This window comes from Lottia gigantea, assembly GCF_000327385.1.
Source record: "Lottia gigantea unplaced genomic scaffold LOTGIsca_13, whole genome shotgun sequence".
NCBI classification, from domain to species: Eukaryota; Metazoa; Mollusca; class Gastropoda; family Lottiidae; genus Lottia; species Lottia gigantea.
In genome coordinates this window covers 55,632-73,407 of record NW_008707425.1, presented here as the reverse complement: position 1 = coordinate 73,407, position 17,776 = coordinate 55,632, and the positions used below count along the sequence as shown (strand labels likewise).

Here is a 17,776-nt window from a genome sequence, read left to right as displayed (position 1 = left end):
ATAAAATGTAGTTCTCTTAAGATTGCTTTAGATTTTTGGGGGCTTTAACGTAGACAATATTACCCTTCAACTTTAGGTAATACACGTAACCTTTTGAAATTGATGTCAAATAATGTTCAAGCTCACCTTTGGCCTCAAGTCCTGCTTGTGCTTTCGTAACTTTGTCATTAGTACAAAGTTATAGCTTTTACTCCATAGGTCTTAAATCCCTGGTTCCCAACATGGGGTGTTTTTCACCCCTGGGGGTGTGGGTCTAGGGTGTAAGGGATGTGGTTAACTGGTGAAGAAGAAGAATTTATTTTAATTTGAGAGAGCACTTCACACTATCACATGCTGGAAATATGGATGTGAAAGGTGATTGCTCCAGGGGTGTGAAACTCATCTCTCGTCGGCCATTTAGACTATGTGCGCAACCAAAAGTTCAAGGATCACAGGGATACATGATACTAACAAAACAAAAGTTCACGGTGTGTTGAAAATTCGTATTTTTTTTCATGGACCATACAATTTAGGCCTTGGTATGCCTATAATAGCATCCGGTCAATATGCATGGAATTGGCCAATACAGCGTATCATTGCGAAATATCTTGCTTTCGGGGCTGGTCTGTTTAATGTGTTTAGGGTTATAACTAAAAAACATGAACAAAAAGAAAGCCTGACTAGTAAGAATTATTTAATACTTGTATTTATAAAGCATTTTCAATTAAAATTTCAAACAAAAATGATAATTAATTTGGAAACCATATCAATTCTGCAAGACCATGATTTGTAGAAGTCACAATAAGCAAATTTACATAACACTCTTGGTCTTGGATTCATTGTATCTGTAAATACTAGCGAATACAACCAAACAGGGACCTGAACAAAAAGAATTCAAGTTGGCTTCAAGTATCTATTGGTCGAGGACTTCGTATTTGCTAATGTTTAATCCAATTAAATTACTGCTTTAAAAAAATCATTAGTATAACAATAGTGCCTACCGAAATCAAGGTATTGGACAGAGTTTTGTTTAACATTGTGAAGATGATACACATTGGAGACACATATTGCTATTATTTGCACAAATTACATCTTCAGTCTGTTGCCTTAATCCATGGATTGATCAGATTATAATCAAAAATACAATTCAAGCCAAACACTAAAAAAAAAGTCTTTTAATGTTAAATTACTAAATTTTAATCATCTGTTTCTTCTGTACTGTTATTTTGGTTGAATATATTACTAAGAGACGATTTAGTAGTATTTATAGCCATGAGGGGTTTCATGGCTGCCATCATACTATTATACAACTGTGGAAATAACAATTCTTGAGAGGCTAATAACTGTTTGCTTCTGTGTCTCTCCTGAAAAGCAAGAAATATGGTCAAGCACAGATATTTGTACCACAGGAAGGGAAGTTTACAATGTGAAGCTGTTAAGAACTGTGTTGTATATCTTGACTGCAATAGCCAACTTCCTTGTATCACATAATTTAATAAATGCAAGGATTTGATTGGATTGTTTGCTAGTGAATACAGCAATCAGAGCCCTCCATAGAGAGATTGTACAAAATTTGGTTGTGCTTGTAATAGATTTATGATTGCTTGTATTTGCATAGATTACCATCATTTCTATATTTACTAACTTATGTGATACAAGAAAAGTTGCTATTGCAGTCAAGGTATTGGAGGCAGTTTATAATAGATGGACAATGTGAAGATGGTGAAAATAAGATTTGGGCTCACATGGTGTTAAGGCAAATAGTAATTGTCAAAGTTAGTAAGTTATCATTCTTGAAAACTGCCACTAGCTGTATTATTCTTGCCAATGCCCATCCAAGAATTTGAAGAAAAAAAAATACAAACCAACCTTTGGGGCTTCAAAGCAAGCAGGACAATTTTCTGCTATCACAGGTAACTTACTCTACAAATAGAATTAATGCATTAACCTTTTGAACCCTAAGTGTGAATGAAATAGAACAACATATACCCTGAACTCCCAAGTAATAAAAGTAAAAGCGTAATATGATGTTAACGTTGTATGATGTCACTTATAACGGACAGTATACCAGCTAATACCACAAGGGAATTGTGAGAACCACAGATGTTGGACTGAAAACCCCTTCATAATCTCTTTATAAGGGTGTTTTTTAAAATGATCTGTCATAGCCTAACCGAAATGAAGTTATAAGATTTAATTCTCTTATGAAATGTATTGAACACGTTATATTAAAATAGGCAGTATAAGTAGTAGATTACCTTTTCTGCAAATGTTCTCAACAATTTCTCTCTAACATAAACAAAAGGGCGGATAACTCTCAGATCACCTTGTCTGGAATAAACAGGAAACAAAATAAACCCGATTCTGCCAATTAAAAGTGGAAGCTTCCCTGCAAGGCCATGGATGTTCTTGAGTAGTGCTTCTCAACCTCAATGAGATCATTCCTCCTTTTCGGTATTTCACTCGAAAAAACTATTCAATGATTAACCATAAATGGATATAAAATCATACTCCACATATTGAGATAGTCGAACATTCCTTCATAAATTTTCTGTGTGCCCTGCTAGAAAGAATTTCTCTTATTTCTTCCGAGGTCCAACGATTCCTCCCCATTTCCCCCCTTGGCAATAATTCCTCCCAATTAATGTTATTGTCAATCATGTCACGATACGATACGTATTGTGATACAAGGGTCACAATACGATACATATCGCAATATGGGGTAATGGGATATAAATTAACATTTTATCATCACGGTTTCAATATTTAATAATTTTTAACTTTATAACTGTGATATTTGGTAAAAAAGTTGATAGAAGTGGTTAGCGTCCACTGTTTCATAAAGAGTTTCTAACAATTTCAGTGAAAAAAATTGTTAATACATAAAACATAAAAATCTGCACTTTTTATGGAATAAAGGTATCACCAAGTATTGATACACGGCGTCATCAAGATACGATACGTGTATCATAGCATGTCATATTGCGATACATCGATTCATCATAATATATATAACGTGCCAGCACTACGCCCGAATGGTCTTCCATCTTCACTTGTTGAGAAGCACTGTTCTTGATTATTTATCAGTCATTTTCGAGTTGCCAAGAACGCAATTGCAAATACGATTATGATGGTATCAAGATCTGTATAATTGCCAGTCATAGTAAAGTAATGTAATAGTATATAAAATCAGTCTTACTTGACTGTATAGCAGGCTTTCATAGTTCTTAAACTACCATTGTGAAAAAATGACATTAGAAAACTGAAAAGAAAAGTCATGAAAAAATATTACTTTCTGTGTGAAAACTTCCAAGGAGATAAGATAAAGAATCATCATGCATAGCTCAATTTTACATGAGGGCTTTTGATTACTGTATAATTGCCAATATAGTGCACAATTAGTAATTAATATCCCAGAGCAGAAAGGTTGGGTGCTGACTTATTCTGATTTTTTTGAAGAAAATCAATATATCAGCTTCAATATATTATACGAACAAACCCTCCATTTTGGGGGTTGATTTAAGTGTTGAATATATGTAAATACATTACACGAATCAAACTTCGCCAAAGTTTCATGTTACCTTTCAGATAAATCATCTAAATGTTGTCCTAAAGCCAAAACATTATAGCCTTCTCGTCTGGCACAGGCATAAATACGCCCTCTTTTCATCCGACTACAAAAACTACAGATAGAGGCACATTCATAGGGAAGATTTGATGCTGTTTCTAAGATACCTAGAATAATAAACGCAGTTATTGGCACATTTATAAACTTCAAAAGGATTAATAAAAAATTCTAGTCATTGTATGTGTTTACTAAATGCCAAGAGGTTTGGCCAAGGACCAGCTGGTAGAAAGGATCCTTAACTGTGAACCTAAGTTGATATCCTTGTAAAATATACTTGTTTCTTTCCTTCTTTTAGAAAGGGCATAAAATTTAAAACCCCAAATTGGTTAACAAGTGTATATATTTTCAGTTGGACTTACCAGGTACCATGACTAAAGAATAAAATCTCTGTATAAGACGATATATCTATTAAACTAAATATTTATTGAAACATGCTTCCAACATAAGTAATAGTGATAACCTAGTCAGGAAGTCATTAATTGTCGCAACCAAAGACTTCGGACAGGAAATATGAATTATGCACAAAAACATAGCACGCAATCTAAGGACTTAAAAAATGTACCCTTCAAAATTTGCTTGCATATAATCCAAACCATTATTGATGTTGTGCTCACCTTGTGATTCAAAGAAGTAAGGTACACCTAAAGATGCTAAATAGTCTTTCAGTGGACTGGGATCATAAGCTGGTGTTTGTGGATCAACAGTAACAGCTCCAAATTCAAAATGTATACCCTACAAGATTGTATACCAAATGTGTTAAAGTGGCTATGTGTGCCAATGTATTGAAATGATCTCTTGTTGGAAATAATGGTGAAATTTTGACTTTTTTCCTGATTTCAGTCAAATGAAGATCTTAAACAAGTATTATGTTATATACAGACATATATAGGAAAATATAATTGACTTCACATTTTTTTTACTTTGTTGAACATTGAGATAAACGATTTACTCCCAATTTCTGTTACAGTAAACTAGCACACCCCATCTTTATGCTAATATTAAGCATGTTTCAACATGGGTGGTAAGAGCCAGCAAGTATCATTAGACTATATACAATTGAGACATTTTCATACCAAAATATTGTCTAAGGCATTTTTTTTTTTTCATTATATTGTCCCATGGGCTGAATGTTTGACAGGACCATGTCCTTGTGTATTGGGCCTAATTCTGACCCATGTAAAATAAAGAGTTTATTATTATTATTATCATGCTCCAGATTATGGGTAAGATCTGTAGTTCTAGCTTACCTTTGCCTTGGCATAAAACTGGTACTGTCTAATGGTATGGAGTAGAGACAAGGAATCTTTTCCACCAGATAAACAAACTAATAATTTATCACCATTGTGTATCATATTATATTCCTCTATAGCCTAAGACACATAATTATTCAATGCAGTGTGCAATTAGGGAAATTTCAACATCAACAACAGCTCTGATGTTTTGTACCATTGAGACTACTAGACACTTTTCCAATTATTGTCTGAGCAAAGTAAAAAGTTTTATGAATTTTGTCATTATCATTTGTCAGAGTTGGAAAAGCAGCACACTAATAGTACTGTTAGTTTTATAATGTCTTTGCGTTAAGAGTGAGCACACATTATGTCTTCAAAATTTATCATTACAGAGGGTAATTTTCAGCCAAAGTTTTGGACTCGTTGGGGTTGAAATTTTTTGGAGAGAAATGTGTTTCTTTTCAATGTAAACTTACAACTGGAAATTTGACTGTTGTCATTTGTATATCCTTATTTATACTCTAACAGCAATAGATAATGAGTGTAGGGCTATTAAAAATGCCCTGGAATTATGTTAAATTGTAAGAAGGAAAGATGTCAAATTTCAGTTTTGAAAAGTGATACACTTTAAACATTTTACTTACTGTCACAGAAGGCTTGAATATGTCTCTTGGTGGAGAAAACCATTGAACTTGTTTAGTTTTTACTTCTGCTTCTTCACTTATCTTATTGTCGGCTTTTCTCAACAATGGGCAGACAACTCCAACTGCCTTTGACTCATTTGTCTTTGAAGAAGACAATTCAGTTTCCTTACTTGTGTCACTTTGCATTCCAATGGTTCTGTCTTTTTGACTTATTTCATGTTTTGAATTATCACTATCAAATTTTTCTAGAGTTTCCTCGGCACTATTTAAATCCTTGCTTGACAACCGAGCAGTAAAATTATCAGACTTTGCTTCAGAATAAAAAACAGGTGTGACTGTTTCAGATCCATTGTCTTCTGCTACAGTATTTGATGTAAGTTCACAGTTTTTAACTGAAGGATACACATTTGAATTGCACTTTTCTTGGGAATTTTCATCCATTTCTTCATATCCTAGATTGAGACACTGAATCATTCCATCACAAAATGCTTCCTTGTTACCTAATTCATCATTTTCTCTTGGAATTAATGGTTTGGAATTTAACAATATTTCAGTGTGCAAGATTTCAGTAGGAAATCCATGTCTTTGTTTTAAAACATTAGGACAGAAGGGTAAATCTGTCAGAGTCAGAGCAGGTGTGTGGTTGCCATGGAGACAGTCTTGTGCTTCACTTGGCAACATGAACCATCTAAAAGGTTTAGTGTCTTCATCAAAAAGTAAACTTTGATCAGGCAATGTTGTTTTCAGTTTTGTTGCTTTATCAAAAATAACTTCTGCCATCTTTAAGCATTCCTATATGGATATAATAATTTTTTAACTTTCTAATTTAAAATCTTAAAAAGCTTAACACAACAGAAACTAGATGATTAATCTACGAAACAGCTTAAAGGCGAGTCACACAAGCGGTCTTGGTCGGTGACTTTTGTTGCTGATTAGAGTCTTGTCTTGAGTTTCAACGACTGGCACGGACACACGAGGAGACAAAAATCTCCAGTCGGTCATTTTCCACCTTGTCGATAATCACGTGGTTGGAAGATGACGGAGTGTCTTGTAGACGATAAAACTATCGGAGACAATTACCAACTTAAATCCTGTCGGCGACACACGATAATCTTGTCCTGGAAGCAGATCTTCGAGATTTTACTCAAGATTCGAGTCGGAGACTAAACTCTCCCCAACCAAGACCGCTCGTGTGTCCGCACATTTATACAACATAAACATACCTGAAAGTTTGTAGGGAGAGGTCCTTTAACAGTTGCAGCAGGTATTTTAAATTCCATCTGACCATTTTGATATAAAATATGTCCTAACCATTTTCTATCTTTAAAATTCTACAATGAAATAATATAGCTAATAATGTTTATTTGGTGTATTTATTACACACCAATAAGAAGATTGTTCTCAGTGACTTTATCCTTTGAACTCAGATCTCTTGGGGAGAATCTACATAGATTATTTTGTTTAACGGTATTATCAAATCCAAGTCTAACAAAACATTAATATGAAATATGTATATTAAACTGTACCTGAAAATTTTTCTGTTTCCACTCTCCAGTCTCGGGATTAAAAATATACTGCAATACAAAATATGAATAGGCTCAGTAAGTGATGCAATATTTTCTGCATTTTCCAAGCAAGTTCGAAAATCTTCAGTGATATTTACTTGACTTGACTCAGATTGGGGCCTGTTATCAGAATGTTTTTTAACTTATGATTCTCATATCGAATCTGATTGGTTAATATCATCAACCAATCAGTGTTATATTTAATGTGCATCTTGGATTATCTAAACTTGTGATGTTTTTTTATAAAGGACCCTTGAATTTTATCTGAGTGAATTTTTCGTGAAAAGTTTTTTTGTGTAAGATTGTTATACCTGAGGTAATAATTTCCAACCATGTTCTGCTACCATAGTTACAGCTTTGATAGTAAAATCTAGTTGTACTTCTGTGAGAAAATAGGGTAAATTTAACCTGGTAAATCCTGGTCTGAAACAATATTATATGTATAAGTTATTAGTTATTATTTACATTAACTATTATTTTTTCCATTGGACTAATACAAATTCGTGTGGCGTTTATATCACCATAAATGCCATTGCCTCAACACCAAAACATTAGGCGTCGTTATTCCTTGACGTCACTGTATCAAATGGAAATGCCTTACCTGATGATTTCTCTATGTGAATATTCTTTATATCTTCGTAAATGTGTTCTGTCTAATCTCCTGTCAACATTAAAAATTAATCTAAATTAAATCAAAGTCACAGAAGAAGTAAAACAATGGCAGAATTGAACACAGTCAAAATGATCTGGGCAATCATTTGGTATAAGTAAAAGTTAAAAGGCTCCCTTAGGGGTCCATTTAATTCAACTGGTAATAAACAATAGTCAACACTTACTTGTCTTCAACTAACAACTCTTCAATTTGTTTGGCTTTTTCTTCACTTAAACCTAATAAATCCTACAAGAAATCATCAAACATGAAGGTAACTGAAACGATATAATATTTTATGAGGTTTTAAACCTGAAATTGTGAACCCAAAAACTAATGTACGAAAAGTTTAATGGTTTGTGCCTCAGGTTCACATTTTTGAACACAAAACACAAAAGTGCCAAGAAATCAAATAAACAACTTACCATAGCATATGGTCCTGCACAAGCACATCCTCCCCTTGACTGTATTCCGAACACATCATTCAATATACTACTAACAAAATTATGGTGCAGAAACCGGCCATTCAAAGGATTGTATATAAGAAATGAGAAAACAGGCAGTCTTGGTGCAGAAGGATTTCCTAATATGACCAAATTTGGGCACTGGCTCCACATAGAGATAGCTTTTCTAAAATGAAGAATAAACATTATCAGTGCTGAATATCTATTTGGATGATCAAGGCTATAGTCCCTTTTATCAAACACTAAGTTAGAACTTGTATGAAAGATTTCAAATAATCCATGACCTGCATCACTTTAAAAAAAATAAGGTATGAAAACCCAAAGTATTATCTCAACGTATGCTGGGAACACATTTTGATCTCCTGGTCACAGAGAAAGCATCAACTGGTGGTGCAAGTGAAATCAAATAATTTAAGTGCTTACTTATATAGTAGATGTTCTTTTTCCATGATAAATGAAGGTGTCAAGGCTTGTTTGAGTTGAAACACCATACCAGCTCTGATAGATTCTACTATAGCAGGGGTTCCACCTTCTTCTTTCAGCTCTGGTTCTTGTAGATATCTATGCCCTTCTCTCCTAACCTTAATTATTCCAACATTTAATATTGAGCATACCTACCAGTACTTACTTGTACTTACTTGCACAATGTCTCATTATAAAAAGGTACTTTGTCACTGAGGCCAGTGCTTTAATGTGAATGACAAGCCATTCCAAAAAGCTGTGAATTATCCAGCCCCCTCGCCAGGAATGAATTGGTGCTTGGGCTCAGATTTTGTAAGGCCCATGGAACTCATTTCTGACAATTTTGAGGTGCCAAAGATGTATCAAAATCTATATCTTTTTGATTTTGTACAAAGACACTGTAAATGAATCAATCTTGCTGAACTGAAGAAGGTTTTGTTGGGGCTTAATTCTCACTTGCTGGGGTCCAGCACCCCACGGACCCCACCCTAACAACGGGGCTGGAATTATCAATATTCTAATATTCTACAGGTAGCAATCCAAATATTGCAAGAAAGTTCATCATCTTCCAAGTCTAATTAGGACCAGAGGAGTAAAATAAGCTCATGACCTCAAGCATTAAAAATGTGTATACAAATTAAAGGGGAACAGTTGGCATTTTAGGGGATTGATTTGGGTCTTTATTATGCTTTAATAGTCTTAAAAAGTACTAAAACGCATGAAAATAGCATAATCCCTTCAAATATACCTCAAACTAGAAATTTCACTGTCTATTCCTATATAATATGTGTGTTTTCGACGATGAGCTGTGAACACTAATTATGTAAGCTAAAAAAATTCCTGTTTCTGAAACTTAGTTATGATTGGTCGAACAGATAGTGAAGGTGCTCCTTTAACTTACAAAAAAGACTGTACCCCCACCACAAACATCTGGTCTCTTATTGTTAAATAGGTTCTTTTTAGCCAGCAATACCCCTACAAAATTACCATAAACATTATCTAACATTGTGAACTGAACATTACATCTAGTGAGCACAAAATACAAAAATTATATGATAATTTCTATAAGCTACTGACAAATATCTCCTGTAACTAATAAAATCATGGCAAGACATGAAAATATCATTATTAAATTTCTGAACAAAAAATAAAATACTATGATCAGATATACTGCATCAAATCAATGCCTCATAAATCTAAAATGATCTTTCTCATTTATTTAAAGCCTTAAAGATTGGTTTCCTTATTTTTTAGTGTCAAATTAATAGGTGCTTCTAATGAATTATCATGTGTTCTTCATCATATCATTATGTTCTTATTGCATATAAATAAGATTATTAACCAATCATAAATGTCCATGTAACAGTTTGGACAAAAAAAAGAAGACTTTTTGACCTTTCTTGATCGGTCACCCATTGGAATTCTAATTTAGCTAATTATGAATTAATTATGGACATGTGAGACAAACTGGTATTTTTCCAAGTCATTAGAACACCTCTACTTTCTATTCATTTAAGTATTAGCATTTTCATATCATAAATGAAAAAAGGGAACCCATCTTTAAACTATCCAAATTCAAATATTGTTTTCTTTTTTATCTTGACCCTTACATTTAATCATATACATGTATTGTCAATTAATTTATTTAAAGCCCAAAACCCCCACCACCAAACTTATCAATCGCCTTTTTCTATACATATCAAATACATCTCACAACTGTAGAGATCAAAGCTTACCTGGAGTAGAGACACCACCAATAAATTTATGAACTGATATAAATATAGCATCTTTATACACATATGCTTGATCTTCACTGAAATTAAAAGTCTTATAATGGCATTCATAGTTATTTTTTTATTTCCTTTTGTGCCAGTATTTTATCAGTAAATCAGACTCAAATTTGTTTTTGTATGCATTTCACCTGATTTTGGATTTCGGGTTTTGTTTTGTGGTTCGGATTGTTATACATTGTTTATTTATTAATATCAGTTTGTAAAGTAAAACCTACTTACAGTATCTAGTTACAAAAGGGTCCATATCATTTTGTAAGTTTGTAAAAAAAACAGGGTTCATATCATTTTGTAAATACAACTTACTTACCTATTTATAACTGGGTTTATATCAATTTGTAAATAAAAAACAACTTACCTATTTATATCAGGGTTTATATCAATTTGTATATAAAATTCTACTAACCTATTTACAACAGGGTTTATATCAATTTGTAAATAAAAACCTCCTTACCTTTTTATAACATTGTTCACATCAATTTGTAAATAAAAACCTATTAACCTATTTATAACAGGGTTTATATCAATTTGTAAATAAAAAACAACTTTCCTATTCATAACAGGGTTTATATCAATTTGTAAATAAGAACCTACTAACCTATTTATAACAGGGTTCATATCAATTTGTAAATAAAAACCTACTTACCTATTTATAGCAGGGTTCATATCAATTTGTAAATAAAAACCTACTTACCTATTTATAACAGGGTTCATATCAATTTGTAAATAAGGAGCTGCTGTGGCGTAATCCCAGAAAGCTAGAGCACCATATTTATGTAATGATATAGTTATAGTATTTATGTCAACTATAATACCAGTTATATTTGACACTGCTGAGAAACATCCTATTAACTGTCTACCACTTTCTTTATATTTCTAAACAATTACAATAATGTTTGTACATGCCAATTGTAATAAAAGTCCCATATTTGTACATCCAATTGTAATTAAAGTCCTATGATTGTACATTCTTAATGTAATAAAAGTCCTATGTCTGTACATCCAATTGTAATTAAAGTTCTATGATTGTGCATCCTAATTGTAATAAAAGTCCTATGTCTGTACATCCAATTGTAATAAAAGTCTAATGTTTGTACATGCCAATTGTAAAAAAAGTCCTATGTATGTACATCCAATATTAATTTAAGTCCTATGATTGTACATTACAATTACATTTAAAGTATTATGTTTGTACATCCCAATTGTAATTAAAGTCCTATGTTTGTACATCTCAATTGTAATAAAAGTCCTATGTTTGTACATCCAATTGTAACAAAAGTCCTATGTTTGTACATTTCATTACAACTAATGTTTTACCTGTAACATGTGCTTCAAATGATCCAGATCTACATCTCCATTCAAACTCTCTTTTATTCTTATAACCTGGAAAAATATATTTATTTGCTACCTTGTTATTTTTTTCTTTGCTAAATAAAAAAGTGGTGGATCACATTGAAATTGAGATGCCAAATTTCCGACTTGGTTAATTTTTTGAGCATTATGCTACATACGAAGTTGTGTGAAAATTGGCATAAAATTAGAAATATAAATTTTTAAATTGTAAAAAATCATTTAAAAAACAACCACGGGCTAGTTTTAAGAGTAAAATTGGGTGATTGAGAATAAAGAAATCACCAACTACCTGAGCACCACCTTCTAACCATGGTAGAAATGTTGAATGATGTTCAAATGGACTCACTAATACAATCTGTAAATTAGAAATAATATTGTATAGCTCAATCACAGTACAGAATTTCATCTGCTAGTTTGAATCTCAGAATCGCTCTTCTGTCTTGATAAAATTTTGATGACACATCCAGAGAACTTGCTTGTTGATCTCTTATCAGTCCTTCAATGAATCCACACAAATTCCTACTTACTGGTGGATGTTTGAGATTTAAAGCACATATAAGTTTATGGACAGCTCCAGTACAGCCACTACCAACAAATATAACAGAATCATGTTCACTGGCATTACAGGCATTTCTTATGATATCACTGTAATAATAATCATTCACCATATAATAATAGTGGAGAAACATGGTCATGTCCTGCTAGAAATTTTGGGTTCATCTTTGAAGCATTGACTTTAAAATTTACTTTCAAACATGTACCATTTTGTTTTTTCAATGTTTATTGTCAGAACAGTTTCTTGTTCTTTATAAAAATGTTCTAATCAAAATGTAGATCCAGATGTCTCATGTCAGGTAGACTCCACTTGCACTCAATGATCCGATGAAATTCTTATGCAACACATGTTCAAGGTCATACAGATACTTGACTAATCAAATGTCCCTTTCGATAAATGATTTACAAACTACATGTGAGATATTCATTGTTAAGCATTGGTTTGTATTGGTCATTGTCAGTCAACTCAAAACAGTGTTTTTAATGGATAAGCATAAAGTATGCCACTGAACATAAAACATAAAAAAAATCAGATCATAGGTTGCAAATGTAGAAACCAACACGAAAAACCCCCAAAAAACCTAGATCTATATATTTCAATTATATACTAGTCCACATCGCTTCTTCAGGAGTATACATATTGCATTGACCATTTTTTTATTATTAATTCTGAAATTTCTGGCATTTCTTCTTTTAAGAAAGCCTCCATCAACAAGTCTTAGTACCAGTATTCAGTGTATATCTCACCGTGCTTCATGTCTATATAATGTAGTCTGTAAAGCAGTAACACTAGTTGTTGTGTGTGTATTACCATATTCTGGTAAAACTTCAGCTTGTATATAATCTTCTATAAATTTTAAACTCCTATGGTAATAAACAACTTTTTTAAGTATAAGAAAAGGAATAAAGTCACCTTTATTATGATGTGATTTGTAATAACCAATGCAAGTGTTTCAACAATGATCTTGAAGTAATTGTCACATTGTCCAATTGTAGGAAAATTGTTTGTCAAATTTTAATTCTGATGAGTGCTATGGATAAATCAAATTGAGCTTTGAGACAATTGCATCCATTTACAATTCCAAAGTAACCAGCAGCACCAAAATTCTGAATTTATTTTTTTTAATTCTAATGCTAACTTTTAATGAAATTTCCTTAAAACTTGAAAGCAGTTAGTAAAAATGTTTGAATTCTGTTTATTATAAAACACCAATTTCAATCTTGACCATGGTTCAATATGAATAAAACAGAATAATGTAATTGACTGACCTCCCAGAAGCAATATAATCAAGATACAAAACTGAAAGAGAAATTGGTTTGTATTGAACAAGACAAAGAGAAACTTAATCATGTTCTAGATAAATGATACTAGGGCCTTAACCTTATTCTATAGCCATAAAATTCCATGAAAAGTGGCTTTGATGACAATTTTTTTATATTGTTCAAAAATTAAGTTTTATTTTTGCCTATTTGATGCAGACTGTTGCAATATTTGGTTATTTTTTTAACATGATTTAGAACATATTAATAAATCTTTCTATGAGTTCAATTGGAATATTACCAATATAAGAACTATCTGTTTATTTTGACTCAAATACAACAAATTTCTATCCAAAAAGCCTCTGTGGACTGGTATTCTCCTTTTCAAGAAGGGAAATTGAAAAAACCAAACAGATAAAACATACCATTTCTCAAGCCAAATGGTCCCCCAAATATCTTTTCACTACCAATAATATTATCTCTTATATATGACAGAAGTTTTTCTTTAGTAGTCAAAGACTCATCATTTTTTTCTACCAGTTCATGTTTAGGAATAGTATAAAATAATCTATTTTCATTAGATTCACTCATTTTTTTTACTGAAATAAAATTGTCAAACAAATCATGTTAAAAAGAGAAAGAAACAATTTTATTCATAATGTTAGGTTCGCAATTAAGCTGGTCCATGGCCAAACTTCTTGGCATTGATATTTCCAGATTATCAGTTCCCATTGACAGCTGTAGATGACTTAGTCAAGGCCATCAGATGTTCACACGCTTCATGAGACCATTTGTTAGACATTACCAAAGACATGACGTCATGTAGAAAACCAACACTCTAACTGAGTACGATAAAACTATATATCAGCCATTTCATATTTGTTTTACACTCACTCTGGGTTGGGCTACATCAAACATACAATAATCTATTAGGAAGTATATTCACATTTCTACTAATCAAAATATTTTCAGGCCTCCTATAAGAGCATTAGATACACATAATCAGAAAGTGGGCTCACTTGTTGTATATAGAAATTCAACTTGAACAATTTAAAGAGACATGTGCCCCATTTTTGATTTTAGTCTTGAATATTATGTCACTTTTACTCGCTGTAATAACTATTTCTATAGATATCTTTTCTATATATCACAGAGTAGGCCCTATCCTATCTTAAATTGACAAGTCATAATTTTAGCATTTAATCACAGACGAAATTTAGTGTTAAATTTTTATATGCACGAAAATAGGTTACACCACTGTTTATGATTTCTAGAATTCTGTAAACATTGCAGCATGTCAATGTTGTTATTCCGGTAACCCAATTTACCTTCTTTAAAAAACTCTTCAATAGCAAACAGCATTATTTCCCTTTATTTGGGATCAGACCGCATCAAGCTTTTCTACATTCATTCAGATGCGTATTTTGCCAATCAAGAGATCACAATAGTAAAATATCGCCTATAATATAACTGATATTTGTTTCATTTTTATACGCCCACAACGTCCGTCGGTCCGTCAACATTTCTTGTGAACACAATAGAGATTACAGTTTTCAACTGATTTTAATGAAATTTGGTGTGATCATTTATATTGATGAGATCTTGGTCAAGTTCGAATTTGACGATCTTTCGATGAACTGTTTTTGAGTTATTGCCCTTGACTTAGGCAAAACGCATCCAAATTTATTTGTGAACACAATAGAGACTAAAGTTTTCAACTGAATTTAATGAAATTTGGTGTGATCATTTTTATTGGTGCGATATTGGTCAAGTTCGAATTTGACGATCTTTCGATGAACGGTTTTTGAGTTATTGTCCTTGACTTAGGCAAAACGCGTCAAAATTTGTTTGTGAACACAATAGAGACTACAGTTTTCAACTGATTTTAATGAAATTTGGTGTGATCATTTATATTGATGAGATCTTGGTCAAGTTTGAATTTGACGATCTTTCGATGAACGGTTTTTGAGTTATTGCCCTTGACTTAGGAAAAACGCGTAAAAATTTGTTTGTGAACACATTAGAGACTACAGTTTTCAATTGATTTTAATGAAACATGGCGAGATCATGTATATTGATGAGATAATTTGATGTATTTGGGTTATTGATAATGATTTTTAAAAATTTGGTGGAAATTCTCAGCATAAATAACTGGCAGTAAATATATATATCATTGAATTCAAACTATTAAAATTTCTTTAATATGAGAAAATTCATACTTTAGTCACTAAAGACTGATTTATCATTTCTGGCAGCTGCCAGTGGCCGTATGTTACCTTGTCTGGCAAGCTATCCTTATATTCTGTAAAAGCTTCCTGTTTTATAAAGGAAAATGGTTCAGTTACTCGATATAGACTAGTTTTCATCCATTTGACTCGATTTGTCTAATATTGACACATGAACATCCTTAGCAGTCCCAAATCAGAGGCATCCGACGGTATGTATCTGAAGATGCACCATGATTATATAAAATTACATGCATTATCGCCAAAAGTTCAATTTTCCCATAACAAAATGTAAACTGATAGGCCAAAATATTCAACCCTAGGTATAACTTTAAACGGCTAAAACTGAACATGCCCGTCACCAGCCCAATGTGACACCCCCCCCCCCCCCTCCCTCCTAAAGTTACGGTCCTATCACTGATACCATTGGAGAGAAAATTTATGCTATGCTTTGACCCTTTAGACAACTATATCACTTCAACACTGTATTTCTAAAATAAAACCAAAACCTTTAGAGAAATTTGGTCCGAGAGTTTTTTTTTAAATTTCCTCAATAATATAACTTCTATTGTAGATCTGCATCCTGTTTTAAAACATAATAACGATCTATTGTTTAAGTTGAATAAGACGGTTGGTTTGAAGCACTGTTTAAGTAGTTCATTGTGTGATTATATATTTCATGTTGGAAATATTAAAACAGGTCTTCAAAAACTAAAATATAGCTAAGGGACACTGAGGGACTGGAATTATGAATATCGGGAGCATATTCAAATAAAGACCTAATCAAAATGTTACTATCACTACGTACCTTGAATAAAGGAAATATTAAAGGGATATAAGCGGCATTTTGGTGGTTGATTTTAGTCAATATTTGAATATATGTAAATAGTTCGGGGTTTTTCTATCGATTTTCAATCCAAATAATTTTAGATTTGGCATAACTATTTAAACAGTAAAGTTATCAAGAATAAGGGTCTAGTTATGTCTGTTTTGAAATTAATTAAAATTTTGTTTTCACTGTTGTCTTTTCGTAATCTTGGCAACACGAGGTTAGGTCGTTATAACATTTAGAAACTGGATCAACTCCAAGAAGGTTCTATACTTGCCTTGATATGAATTTTGCGATGTTATTGAACATTAATATAAAGTCAATAAGACAACATTATTGATATTAGAAATTCAAATCAGAGTATAAGTAATTATTGACAAATTGACTAACTTCAAGATCATCGTTCAATATTTCAAAAAGAAATTACAAGAGCATATTGAATTTTGAGTGATTGTCCAGACTTCCATTTTATTAAGTTCTTTTCTACAAAAAAAAATTTGTTAATTACGAGTACATTGATTTCCTTCAAAAACCATTATCAATGAAATCATAATTAATTCATAATTAGCTTAATTAGAAGAGAATTACCAGCAGAATTCCAATGAGTGACCGATCAAGAAAGGTCAAAAAGTCTTTTTTGTTTATACAGACTGTACATACTTTGACACATATGATTGGTTAAATATCTTAATTATATACAAGAAGAACATAATGATATTTTTAAGAATACATGATAATTCATTAGAAACTCCAATTAATCAAATAGTTTGCTTAATTTGACACTAAAAAATAATGAAACCCATCTTTAAATTGTATTTTTACAATGATAAAATATTTTCACTGCTAAAATAGTATCAGTTGTTTAAAGATCGCATAGTGTGAAACCCTGGGTAACAAGGGGATATAGGATCTGTTTTAATATATCTAAGTATATTTTTAAACAAATTGTACATCGAAATATTGTGGAAATTTTCCATTTTGTATCTTGTTGTTTTTATAATTGTCTTGTCCCAATCGGTTTAATGTTACAGACGTAGCTTATTTTAATTATGGATCTCTAGTTTATATGAATTTTCACCATGTTAAAAGCCATTTTTTTTTTATCTTTTCAGGAATTGCAGGAAATTGTAATAGCTCAAGT

At 32.1% G+C, this 17,776-nt stretch overlaps 1 protein-coding gene across 1 annotated transcript; it reads right to left on the bottom strand.

The window, feature by feature from the left end:
- Positions 1-661: 661 nt before the first annotated feature.
- Positions 662-14,943, bottom strand: LOTGIDRAFT_230512 (hypothetical protein; the record flags this gene model as incomplete). Its single annotated transcript, XM_009048849.1, has 26 exons — positions 662-1,343; positions 1,849-1,902; positions 2,238-2,310; positions 3,179-3,241; positions 3,561-3,714; positions 4,222-4,339; positions 4,855-4,977; positions 5,484-6,275; positions 6,707-6,814; positions 7,010-7,057; positions 7,360-7,471; positions 7,650-7,709; positions 7,885-7,946; positions 8,123-8,327; positions 8,585-8,742; positions 9,525-9,598; positions 10,360-10,436; positions 10,868-10,915; positions 11,108-11,289; positions 11,731-11,796; positions 12,056-12,121; positions 12,294-12,411; positions 13,069-13,185; positions 13,591-13,621; positions 14,007-14,180; positions 14,910-14,943. The coding sequence occupies 26 exons, from the start codon at positions 14,941-14,943 to the stop codon at positions 1,176-1,178; spliced, it is 3,285 nt and encodes a 1,094-aa protein (XP_009047097.1). The 3' UTR covers positions 662-1,175.
- Positions 14,944-17,776: the final 2,833 nt, after the last annotated feature.